The sequence below is a fragment of the Martes martes genome (genome assembly GCF_963455335.1).
Source record: "Martes martes genome assembly, chromosome: 16".
NCBI lineage: Eukaryota > Metazoa > Chordata > Mammalia > Carnivora > Mustelidae > Martes > Martes martes.
The window spans coordinates 61,706,237-61,718,606 of NC_137904.1; the positions used below are offsets into that span (position 1 = coordinate 61,706,237).

General features: G+C 59.1%; 1 protein-coding gene across 5 annotated transcripts in view; it reads left to right on the plus strand.

The window, feature by feature from the left end:
- Nucleotides 1-12,370, plus strand: part of PGS1 (phosphatidylglycerophosphate synthase 1) — a 32,242-nt gene that overhangs the window by 4,451 nt on the left and 15,421 nt on the right. For 4 of the 5 annotated variants that reach the window (XR_013968171.1, XM_080826463.1, XM_080826464.1 and 1 more), the window contains exons 2-7: nt 923-1,112; nt 3,869-3,946; nt 5,570-5,669; nt 6,551-6,740; nt 7,412-7,590; nt 9,675-10,196. Coding sequence is in view for 3 of the 5 variants with exons in the window: in XM_080826463.1 (XP_080682589.1) it covers nt 923-1,112; nt 3,869-3,946; nt 5,570-5,669; nt 6,551-6,740; nt 7,412-7,590; nt 9,675-10,196 (1,259 nt within the window). In the remaining 2 variants the exon portion in view is untranslated. Of the gene's footprint in view, nt 1-922; nt 1,113-3,868; nt 3,947-5,569; nt 5,670-6,550; nt 6,741-7,411; nt 7,591-9,674; nt 10,197-10,537; nt 10,672-12,370 lie in introns of all 5 variants that reach the window. The other variant, XR_013968172.1, reaches the window with a different exon arrangement.

A 12,370-nucleotide genomic window follows, 5' to 3' on the forward strand; every position in this document is an offset into this window, starting at 1 on the left:
CTGGCGTCTGCGTAGGGCCGTTTGCGCGCCCTGGGAAGATCCAGTGCTTTATCATGAAGCAAGTGAATGAAGTCATCTTCCTGGAATCTGTGACCCTTCAGGCCTTGGGGTGTTCCTGCGCCCTTTCCCCAGAGCCCCCCTTGGAGCGGCAGTAGAAGGGCACGCACCGCAGAGGATTTTCCTGCTGCTGTTTGCTGGACTTGAGAATAGGGCCCGGCTTGTGTGGGGCTCTGGGTGTGTGGCCCCTCCCTGGGCCCCCCCGTGGGGGGGCAGGCGGCAGGTGGCAGATGTGTGCTTCCGTGGGCAGGACCTCCGTTGCTGCTGTCTCTGCCGCAGTGGAGGGGAGCCGGCCGGCGGGGGGCGGGGGCGCGGCTGCACCTGCCGAGCCCCGAGGAAGACGTCTGCTGCCGAGATGGCCCCCCAGGCTCCTCCTGCTCCACCCCTCACTCCACAGCCGAGGATTCAAGAGAAAATTTAGTTTTTCTGGGTCCTTCCCTAAATAAAAGCCTCGTTCCTCTCTGCGGCCCTGCGCTGCAGGGGGCACCCTCACCCAGACTCGCCCAGGCTCCAGGCCGTTGCCAGCAGCCTTCTGCAGGCCAGGTTGGCAGGGCCCCCCGGTGTCAGCCCCGCGGTGGTTTCTGGGTGGTTCCTCGCGGCCACTCTAGACTGGGAGCTGTGTGGAACCAACTGCCAGTTGGGCTTTCTCTGGGGGCATTGGCGCTTCTCAGGTTACTCAGCTAGTAGGGGCTAAAGGAAAAGCACCTTTGCAGAGTTTGACTTGGGCTCACTTAAAATGGTTTAGAGAATCTGAAATTGGTTAAAAAAAATTCCCGTCCGCCTCACGTGCGTGGCCCCCGTAGCTGAGAGAGACTTCTGAGGAAGCGTTTGAGAAGTGTGACCCTTTCCGTGTCTCTTTAACCAGGTCGCCATGGCTGCTCTTGGCTCCTTTGCTGTCTCCAGCTGTCCCCCAAGTCACCTCCCCACCTTGCTGCCTGTGTCCAGAGGGTGTGCACCGGTTCCAGTGGATCCGAAACCTGGTCCCAGAGTTTGGGGTCTCCAGTTCCCACGTCAGGGTACTTTCATCCCCGGCCGAGTTTTTCGAGCTCATGAAGGTAAGTTGTGTTCACAGGAGAGAGGGATGGACGCTTGAGATGGAGGCTTGCAGGCGTGAGGATGAGTGAGTCCTGAGCAGAAGTGCCTTCTGTTCTGGAAGTTTCTGACAGCTGCTCGGCTTCTTGCTGTGGGTTCTTCTCCCTGTTAGGTTTTCAGGCTCACAAATGCTTGAGTTTTGCCATCATCAGAGGCTCCTGTGCTTGGCTAACGTCTCAGATAGAGTCGCTCAGGGTGGGTGGGCAGTGATCTTGATTCTTATGGACAGATTGATTCCGTCAGTTCCTTTGGAAGGGAGGTTAGTGAGGGCGTGTCGGCGCCCTCGCTGACAATGTCACAGCACGACAGACCCTTCCCCTGGAAACATCCCCAGGACACAGTGGTGTCTTCTTGGTAGGCAGGGTGTCCTGGGGGGAAAACTCAGCTGTGACTTGTGGGTGAGACTTGATGTGTAGGAAGTGGCTGGACTTCCCGGTCACTGGAGAATGTAGACACCTGATTTTACGCCTTATGATCCCTGTTCCTTCCTGGGACCGTGTCTGAAGTCTGGGCCTCTCTGTCGGGGCAGAGGCGCCTTTGCTTTGGGGGCTTGAGCTTGCAGTGCTCAGCTGTTCGTGGCCCGTCTCGTTACTCCAGGTGGATCTGCGGGTTGGAGTAAGTCATTTGAAGCTGATTAATTTTTCTTTAAAATTTTATTTATTTATTTATTTTTAAAGATTTTATTTATTTATTTGACAGACAGAGATCACAAGTAGTCAGAGAGAGATGAGGAAGCAGGCTCCCCGCTGAGCAGAGAGCCCGATGCAGGGCTCGATCCCAGGACCCTGAGACCATGACCTGAGCCGAAGGCAGAGGCTTTAACCCACTGAGCCACCCAGGCGCCCCTGATTAATTTTTATTAACACGAATCCTCTGGGTTCAAATTAGCAGTGATGTTAGAATTAAGGTAGGATGAGGTCAGACAGGCAGAACGGTGGTAGATAATAGGAAATACATGTAGAAATTAATTTTCCTCCAGAATAAACTGTACTTGATTTGGATACTTGTACTTTTTCCTTTTGGCCTCTTCTATAGATCCACACTCAGCTTAATTTCTGACTGGCTCCTTCCAGAGTGCATTCTGTGTGTGTGTGTGTCTGTGTCTGTGTGTCTGTGTACGTGCTCACGCCACTTCCCTGCACTGCTCATCGGTCCTGGCATCTTTATGGAGAAGGGATGTTAAGGTGCTTTGCTCTTTGCTCCTACTTGGTTCTGTTCGGCTGGAAGAAACAGGCTTTGCAGAGGCTGTTCTTCGTGTTCTAGTCCACTCGGGGTTGAAGGACTGGCTGAGTCTCGGTGTGGCCGTCCCCTGGCTGAGCACCTGCCTGGGCAGGGTTGTGCGGGACAGGAAGGGCCCCAGGGCTTGGCCCAGCAGGCTGGGAGGAAGCCCTGATCGTGCCCTCTGAACCGGGTCCTGGGCAGACTCTGGTGCAGGATTGCGTGGCACGTGTGTCTTCCCTGGGCCCACGGAGCGGCCTGGCTCCCTGAGAGGAGAGCACAGCCTGCCGTCTGCCTGGCCTGCGAGCCCGCGTCCCAGCACCCGAGCCGAGGTGCCTCCGCTTGAGTCACTCTTCGCTCCGTGTAACCGTGTTCCCTGCCGGCATCCGCCTCCCAAACAACCAAGCAGAGGAGACGGCGAACGTGGGACATTATCTTGTGCTTTCCTGGCCTGCAGGCCTCGTGCCAGTGTGTTCGTGTGTTTCTGTGGTCGGGTGCCCCTCCCGTGCCGGCCGTGCGGGCGCCGCATCCCTCCTGGGTCGGAAAGCAGGCGTGTGCCCTGCTTCCTGCCTCCCTCCTCCTGCAAGGCCTGGCCCTCCTGCCTCTCCTTCCGGAACCTGACCTTTGGCACACCACCCATCGTTCTGCGACCCCCCACCCCCACCCCACCACCGGGGCAGGGTGCTTCGAGCTCCGGAGGGTGTCGTGGTTCCCCACGCTGGAGCAGGTCTAGAGAGAGCACTTGGCCTGTTGGGACTGAGGTGACATAGTTATCTTTGAGTGCTGGTCTGTTCTGTCCTTGTGCTGGGGACCTGTCTGCACTTCAGAGGAAATACGTGCCCGCTCATCGCGAAGCCCAGCCGTGCAGGTGCGGATGGGGGCAGAGCAGCACGTGCCTTGGCTCCCACACTCCCCTCCTCTGCCCCTTAGGGATGTGCTCTTGTGCCCTGCATGTGCCCCACGTGCCCTGCCCACCCCCCCTCCCCCTGGGGGTCGTGAACGGGCCGTGGTTTGCGCCCAGGGCAGCTATGGCTTCCGTCCCAGCAGTACGTTGGACATTGTGTCAGGTCGCCGTCACGTGCCGCCTTCATTCTTTTGACGGCTGTGTCATGGTTTGTATAGTTAGGTCATGTCTCTCAGGGGGAGTATTTTTTTTTTTTTTTAAGATTTAAAAAATTTATTTACTTGACAGAGAGAGCACAAGCAGGGGGAGCAGCAGAGGGAGAGGGAGAAGCGGACTCCCCCCTGAGCAGGGAGCCCGATGCAGGGCTTGATCCCAGGACCCATGAGATCATGACCTGAGCCGAAGGCAGATGCTGAATGGACTGAGTCCCCCAGGGGCCTCTCAGGGGGAGTATTTTAAATCAGGATCATGGGTCCTTATTTGGGCGGTTACTGTTAGTGTGGGGCTCGCTTCAGATGGCAGAGCCGGGCCCGGAGCGTTACTTGTTTGGTGCCCTCCGTGAGCTGTGGAAATGACTGTGACTTGTTTCTCATTCAGGGCCAGATCAACGTGGCCAAGAGACGCGTGGTGATGGCGTCACTCTACCTGGGGACAGGTCCTCTGGAACAGGAACTGGTAAGATTTGAGGTGGGGTGGTCCCCACGGCAGCAGTGCATTGCCCCGCCCCCCCCCCCCCCCCCCGGCTGCGCAGTGCCCTGGGATTGGGGTCAAGCCGCCCTGTCCTGCTGGGGGTCAGCCCAGGCAGGAGGGCCGGTGAGGGGTATGGGGCGGGGACTCGTCCTCGCCCACAGGTCCCCTGCACCCTGCACCACGGTTCCGAGGCTGCTCTGAGTGCTGGTCTCGGACTCGGTGAACGACGGCCCGCTGCCCGTTTCTGTATGGCCTGTGGGTAACAATGGTCTGCATTTTCAGATGACTGGAAAAAAGTCGAAAGGAGGAGATTATTTGTGACACAGGAGAAGCCTGTGAAATTCAAATTTCTGTGTCCGTAGGTGAAACTTTACTGGGACACAGCTGTGCTTGCTCACAAACGTGTTGTCTGTAGCCGCTCTCTGGCCGCAGTGGCGGAACTCGGTAGTTGTGACAGAGACCGTCTGGTTCCCAAGGCCCACGGTGTTTACTGCCTGGCCCTTCGCAGAGCAGATTTTCTGACCCTGTACTAGACAAAAGGACCAAAGCGCAGGTCGGGCTGGGGTCAGGTGCCAGGGCTGTGGCCTGCCTTGGTCCACCTGGACTTGGCATTACACCACACTTGTTGCCCGCGGGGAGATGGGCAGGATGGGAAGGAGCAGAAACCATGGGTTAGCTCAGGGCGTGCTTCCTGCGGCGAAAGTCCAGCACGCGGTTGGTGCGCAGGCGCCGTCTGTGGGCTGACTTCACGCGAGTGGGAGTGAGACTGTTCTGTTGTCCTCATCTTCAGTTGGCTTTCCGCGCGGGCTGTGAAATGGGCCTGGTGCCCCAGCGTTTTCTCTGGGTTCCTCCTTGTCTGTAAACCCACAGGTAGGAGCTGGGAAATACCAGGGACTGGGGGCAGGAATGGGACGGTGGGTCAGCAGAAGCACTTCCATCCTTTCCTGTCCTGCCCCCCATCCCCCACCCCCCCACCCCGCGGGGAGGTCTCCTTCTGTCTTCAGGACACACTTTTACTGCAAGCTTGGGAAGCCTGTTTGTTCTGGGAGAAGAATACCGTGTCGAGCCCATGGAGAGTGGCCAGGGGGCAGGTTTTGTCTTGGATTCACTGGTTAAGCAAATATTTACCGAGTGCTGTCCATGTGTAGGCACTGTTTGCTGTATGTGTCTGTGGGGATTGTCTGTTGAAACGTGTGAGAGCTCGTGTCTTAGCCTTTCCCAGAGTGGCAAGGTCCGGACTGCTTGGGCAACGTGTCTGACCTACAGACGCGCTCTCCCTGAGAAGCCTGGCTGGATGAGGGAGCTGGGTGGCACCTTCTGGTTACTGTTACTGGTCTCAGAAGAAGTCTCATGGTGCGGATGTGTGTGTGCGTGTGTGTGGGGGGTTACCTGGCCAGTTGATCCTTTTATTTTAAAGTAAGCTGCATACCTATTGTGGAGCCCAGTGTGGGGCTTGAACTTGACAATCCTGAGATCGAGACCTGAGCTGACAACCAACAGATGCTTCACTGACTGGGCCACCCGGGCACCCCTCCGTCTGTTCTTTTAATACGTCATCATCTTTTTGGATCTTCTACTTCTGTTCTTCTGGGGTTCTTTCCTTGGCAGGTAGATTGCCTGGAACACACTCTGGAAAAGTCACTCCAAGCCAAGTTTCCTTCAGACCTCAAGGTGTCCATCCTCTTGGACTTCACACGGGGCTCAAGAGGTAGGTCTGGCACACTCCCTGCCCGCTCTGACACTTCCTCTTTCAGACCCTTGTTCGGAGTTAGGCCCTTGTCCTGTCCCATCCCTGTCCGTCCACGTCTGTCCTCCACCCCCCCCCCCAGCCCCCCGCAAAAGCCGGGATGTTCGAAGACCTCCTAGACTGCCTGGCTGTCCGTCAGCATTCCTTCTGGAGCAAGTGACTGGAAGCCCAAAGAAAAACAACTTGGGCAAAAAGAGGCTGTTATCGACTCCTGTGACTGGCCTGCTCTGGGTGGGTCATGATCTGGGGGTTTGGCTGGTCACCAAGGACCCATCTGCTGGCCCTCCTTCTTTTGGGCTTTATTCTCAGGCTCCATGTGGTGACCTCTGGGAGCCCCAGGCCCATCTGGCCATGACATTTTATCCATTGAAAGACGGTCTGCTACCTGAGTGGCCTGCCGTGGGCCATGCACCGGGGCTCTGTGTGTGCCAACTGGCCCAGTCCAGGCCTGGATGTCGTCCTGTGGAGTTGGGGCAAGGGTTCAGGGTGGGTAGAGCCATTATTACCCAGAGTGGGAACACCAAGAGTAGAATCGGGTGGTACTCCAAGGAGGACCGGGGGTATGGTTCCCAGGAGGAGGGTGAATGGTGCTGGTGTTAAAATGGCAGCTGTCTGCGGCCCCGAACGCCCCAGTCTTGTTCTGAGACATGTCCGTGTCCAGAGCGGAATTTGGTCTGAGGCCCTCCGGCTCGCAGTGGTGCCTGGGGCTCTGGCCGATTTGGATGGGTAGCGCAGGGGCAGGGAGATGCGGGCCTACGGTAGGCGGCTCCTCCCCTCCAGGCTCGCTGTCTTTTCTGGTGTGAGTCGCCTGTTCTTCAAATTCCGCTCACCCCTGTGCTCAGGCGGAAAGAACTCCCGCACCATGCTGCTCCCGCTGCTGCGGAGGTTTCCAGAGCAGGTCCGCGTCTCCCTCTTCCACACGCCTAACCTGCGCGGGCTTCTCCGGCTCCTGATCCCTGAGCGCTTCAACGAGACCATTGGCCTGCAGCACATTAAAGTGTACCTCTTTGACAACAATGTCATCTTGAGCGGGTGAGTAGGCTGCCTTGCCTCAAGGGCCTCCCCTGGATACTGTCCAGAGCGGAAGTTAGCGGAACACAGAGCAGGAACGTCCGTCTCCTCAGGCCTTCGAGGATGCGGTCATATGTCTCTAGTCGTCATGCTGCCTCTGTGTCTTCCACGACACCACATCTGCTGTGGCCGCTGGAAGCCCACAGGGTGCTCAGAAGGGAGCCCCGGCTTCTTGAGCGCTTCCCGGACGCTAGCTACTCTTCTGAGCCTGGGTGTGCTGTCGCGTGTCCTCCTTGCAGAGACCCGTGTAGTGTTTTTCTCACTTCATGCGTGAGAGACTAGGGAGGGCGAACGACTTCCTCAGGCAGAGCCAGGAACACCGAAGAAACAAACCACAGAGCCACCATGGCCGCCTGGGTCCTTCTGATTCTGAACCCCGGGCCCTGGGGATGAGCCCTGGGGGGTGGTTAGCTTTGAGAGTGTCGTTCCTCTCCCAGCTGGTTGTCGCCTCAGGGGTGGGGCTCCATGGCTCCCTCCTTTGTGGCACCTCATGCCACTCAAGCCCCATCTTGTGTGAGTGGCGGGGCTCGGGGTCGGCTGCCACTGTGGGGTCCTGAGCTGTTGGCCGCCCGGCCCCCGCTGCCGCGCCCTCTCCGGACCCAGCCCTAACCCGCCTCTTTTCCTCCCCACAGCGCGAACCTGAGCGACTCGTACTTCACCAACCGCCAGGACCGCTACGTGCTCCTGCAGGACTGCCCTGAGGTCGCGGACTTCTTCACGGAGCTGGTGGGCGCAGTGGGGGACGTGTCCCTGCAGCTGCAGGCGGACAACACGGTGCAGGTGTTGGAGGGGATGGTGCATCCTTACAAAGGTAGGGCGTGGGCTCTGCCGGCCTCCCAAGCGGCTGGGGGCCCTGGGGGTGCACCTCTCGGAGCCTTGCCCTGTGCTGGCGGGACTTGGGTGACAGAGGCTCATTTTGCTTTCGTCTCTGGGGCCAGACCGAGGTGACTCACTGGCCACCAGTCGTGTTCTGTGGGTTCAGGGAAGGTGGGAGTGTGGGATTTGGCCTGGGCCTGGGGGAGGGAGCCCGGGGCCTGCCCTGCACTTACAGGAAGCAGCCTGCTAACTGCCCTCCCCGGGGTCATTTCCCCCCTGCCCTGAGCGGGGAGTTCGGGGGGGAGTTCGGGGAGCTCGGAGGCTCTGTGGCTCTCAGCTCTGCTGAGGTCTGTGGCCTCCTGCCTGGAAAGTGAAATGGGAGAGCCCTTGCTCTGCTCCCTGGAAACAGGCAAACCCTGGCAGCTAGCGTTCCTGGGGCATTTGCATTCCTGTGATTCCTGTGGCTTCCTGGTGGCCTTTGGGAAGGCCTGCTACTGAACTTGCAACAGTGTCAGCAGTGTGGGGAGGGGTGGACCCTGACCGTATGAGAAGAAGAGCCCCTGTCCTGGGTGCCAGAGGAAGCCTAGCCCTGGAGCCAGTCTGTGATCTGGGTGCCTGCCCTGCCTGCTGCCAGCCTGGACGCTCAGTCATTACTGGGATATTTTAAATTTTTATCAATAAGAATTTTGTGGAAATTTGCTTTTTCTCGTTACGTGGGTGCCTTCATGTTTTCCTCAGTTTTGCACTTCGGCTTGCAAAGCCTGATACACTTAATACCTGGTCTGTACAGGAAGCACTGGCCAATCCCTGGTCTAACTCTACAGGCCAGGCACGAATGTGCAGAGAAGTAGGCCCCATGTTCTGGGAAGGATGAGTGAACGTGCTCAGGGGGCAGGTAGGGGTGTCTGGGCCTGTGCACTTGTGCCCAGGGGACCCGAGCAGCTCAGAAGGAGTGAACGGATGCAGGGGACACGCGTGACACTCAGAAGGACAGCTTGAGACACAGTGGGGCTGGCGGCTGCCTCCTCCCCCATGGGCGCTGCTCTCAGGGAGGGAGGGTTTGCACAAGCCATCCCTTCTCCTTGTCCCAGAGCCCACCCCCAGAGGCCCTCCCGCGTGGCCCTGTCCTGGCCTGTGAGTGCGTCCTGTCCTGTTCCTCTTTGATTCTGGCTCGGCCTTCCCCGAGGCTTGCCGTTTCCCCAGCGTCCCGGAGGGCCAGCTCTGGGCAGCATGGACGCTCTCCGCTCTCCCGTCGTCGGCATTCCGTGAACTGCTGCTCCTCACCCGGCCCTGCTCCCGCTGTGCTTTTGGTTTGATCCTCGCTTCTCGGGCTGGATGCTGGCTCTTTAGTGTTCAGTCTTGTCGTCGGCTGATAGCATTTATGGTCACTTCTCGTCTGTCCAGTGTGTCTGGGCAGCCGCCCGTCTCCAGTGTCGTGTACACGCGCAGGGTGCCAGCCTGCCTGTCCACGTGCTGCGCCTCGGGGGCCCCACTCCCACTGTCCCGCCATGTGGCGCCCGCTCGGCCCGCAGTTGTGCCCGCGTGTTGTGGCTCACGCTCACATGTGCCTTTATTGTTAAACCTTCTCACTGAAGAGCACGCCGAGCACCAGCCACGGGCGTGCAGTTCACATGTGTGTGCGTCGTGGGCCGGCTCCCGGAAGCCCCTCCGGTGCCCGTTGGGCGCTGCTCCCTCAAGTAATATGGGGTGTTTTTGAACTTGATAGGGCGCCTGGCTGGCTCAGTTCGTAGAGCATGCGACTCTTGATCTCAGGGTTGTGACCCATGTTGGGTGTGGAGATGACTTAAAAATCAAATCTTCAAAAAAAAAAAAAACAACTTTTTTTAAGTGTGACTGGTAGAGGCCGTTTCACGTTCCCTCACGCAGGCACTTCGTGGCCTTGCCTTGGACGTTGGTATCCACAGAGGAGCCTCGCCTGGGCCTGGGCTCCATTGGAGCGTGTCTGTAGGTGTCGGTCGGGACATCTGTGCTTGGCTGGCTGGTGCCATGTCCCCGTGCAGGCAAGGGTTCAGAGCTTCCGCTTCCCGCCTCACCCTCCCCTCCCGCGTGTCCCTGCAGGTGACCGGGCTGCGTACTGCAGGGCGGCCAACAAGAGGGTGATGGATGTGATCAACTCCGCCAGGGTCCGCCAGCAAGTGCTGCATGCTCAGACCTTCCACGGCGACTCCCTGTTGACTCAGGAGGACGCCGCCGCCGCCGGGGACCGGAGGCCAGCCCCCGACACCTGGATTTACCCACTGATCCAGATGAAGCCCTTTGAGATCCAGATCGACGAGATCGTCACCGAGACCTTGCTGACAGAGGCTGAGCGAGGCGCCAGGGTCTATCTCACCACTGGCTACTTCAACCTGACCCAGGCCTACATGGACCTGGTCTTGGGCACGCGGGCTGAGTACCAGATCCTGCTGGCCTCCCCGGAGGTGAACGGCTTCTTCGGGGCCAAGGGGGTGGCGGGGGCCATCCCGGCCGCGTACGTGCACATCGAGCGGCAGTTCTTCCGTGAGCTGTGCAGCCTGGGCCAGCAGGAGCGTGTCCGGCTGCAGGAGTACTGGCGGAGGGGCTGGACGTTCCACGCCAAAGGTACGCAGGGCCGGCCCAGCTCCCTTGGCTCCCATCCTCCCGGCAGCTGTGCGCGCCCGCCCCTCCCATCTGAGAGTGTCCCTGCTGTGCAGGGTTCTCCCCCTTGTGCTCCCAGAACTTGACGCAGGTGGCTGGGGTGGCTGCTGCAGAAGGCACGTGAGACTTCGGGGGGCGGAGAGGCACAAGCCGTTGTCTCCGATAGCGACTGTGGTCACTGTACCGGTCACGCCGTGGGTTCTTCCCGCCTCGGCCGTGCTCTTCTCAGGGACAGAGGGTGTGTTAGGGGTGACTTATTTGCTATTAAACAGCCTGTTTTTTTACTTTTTCTCTCCCTTCTGTAGTTCTTTTTCCTCTCTGTGAATCCTCCCCTTTTTTTAGCTGAGGAAGTCGAGGCCGTGTCCTTTCGTTCGGAGGCACATGGCGCTGCCCGTACATGGGGCCTGGTCTGAAGCGCCTGCGGATCTGACCCCCATAGGTACTGGTGTGCGTTCCTGGGGCGGCCCACGTGTGCGTAATCCCAGGCCCGTGGGCTGAGACGGGGATGAGCGGCTTTAAAACCTTGTGCTGAGCAGAGGGCTTCTGCCCGCTGCCGCTCGCTGTTTCGGGGCACCTGCCTCGGGTGCGGTCCTTCCTTCCAGTGCTCCAGGGGCCACGCCGCCAGCTGCCTAGTCCTGTGTCTGAAGAAGGGTACCAACGTGGAGAGCCCCTGGCCACGAGTGGCGGACATGGTTTTTCCGGCTTCTTGGTGGTGGTTGAGGCCTCTTGTGCTCCTGTGCTGGTGCTGGAGTCTTGCGGAGGGGCTGATGGGGAGGGGGTGGTGTTGTCTTGGTCTCTGGTCTGTGGCCCTGGGAGCCCCGGTTGTAGACAGCTCCGGCCCCTTGTCTGTGTTGTTCAGATTTGAGGTCATTTGGGGATCACTGCGTGGGTGGAACTCTTTTTTTGTCTTGCACAGCTGGTTTTCACCTGGGGATATGTTAAAAGAAGTCTTAAAGCCCAGACTGCCCTCTATCTCTTGAATCCAGCGCTCTGAGGACCGTTCCAGCGCGGTGTGCGAGTGTGTGTGTGTGTGTGTGTGTGTGTGTGTTTTAAAAACTCCCTAGGAGTTTCTGAGGTCTTAGAACTGTCACAGCTTCTGGCCTTTTGGGTGGCTCCCGCTTCCTGCTGGGAGACCCACTGCCTGGGCAGGTGGCACTGTTGGGTGCGGAGAGTGAGCTGCCTCATTGTGCCGTGCACTGAGCCAGGCGGGGGTCAGATGCCTCTGGGCGGGCCGGGCTAGCCAGTGAGGAGGCGGCGAAAATAGGATTGGTTTTGTTCCTTACGAGAAGAGTGAAGGTGCCTAGGCGTGGGGTGTTGAAGACCAGGCTGGAAGCCGGGAGAGGCTTTGTTCTTTGGAGGGGATGTGTGTGCCCGGGAGCTGTGCCGGGGACGTCCAGAAAGTGCTCCCATCTCGTCCAGCCTGGGGCACTCCCTCTCGCCCCTGCACCCCGGCCGGCTCGGCCTGGCCTGATGGTTCTGACTGGGCTGTGGGTTATTTCCCTGAAGCAGGCAGTACTGATAAGTGAGCAGTGCCCCCCCCCCCACCCCCCAAGTTACCGTTGAAACAGAAACACCCAACCGGCTCTTCCAGTGTGGCTCGCCCATTCCCGGATGGGCAGGCTTCTGCCCCGCCCCGGGTGGGGCCTTGCACTCCGGGAGCACTGGATTAGTGGGGATGGCCAGGAATCCCAGGGACGTGTGCCTGTGTGTGTGTCAGAGTATGTGAGAGAGAGGGAGTGGGGGTTGGGGTACATGAGCAGAGGGGCCATGAGTCAGGGGTCAGAGGTTAGTCAGTGGTGAAGTCAGAGGCCAGGGTCCTTTCCTGTGATTGTGATCGATAGTTGTGGGGGGGGGGTCCTTCAGTCGGCCCCCTTTCCTGGTTTATTCCTGGATGCTCGTTCTCCCTAAGGCAATCTGGGAGAGGAGCAGGCAGCCCCGTGGTGGCTGGGGTGGGTGGGATGTACTGTCTCCTCCCTGCAAGGCCCGTGCTGGGTAGTGGTGGTGTGTCTGTTCCTGCTGGTGGCTGAGTAGCTGGTACACCGTGATGGCCTTACCCACGCTCCTGCAGGACAGCTCTGGCTCATCTCGGCCCCCAGTGCTCCTGGCAGCCCCCGGTGAGGAGAGTGAACTGAGATCCC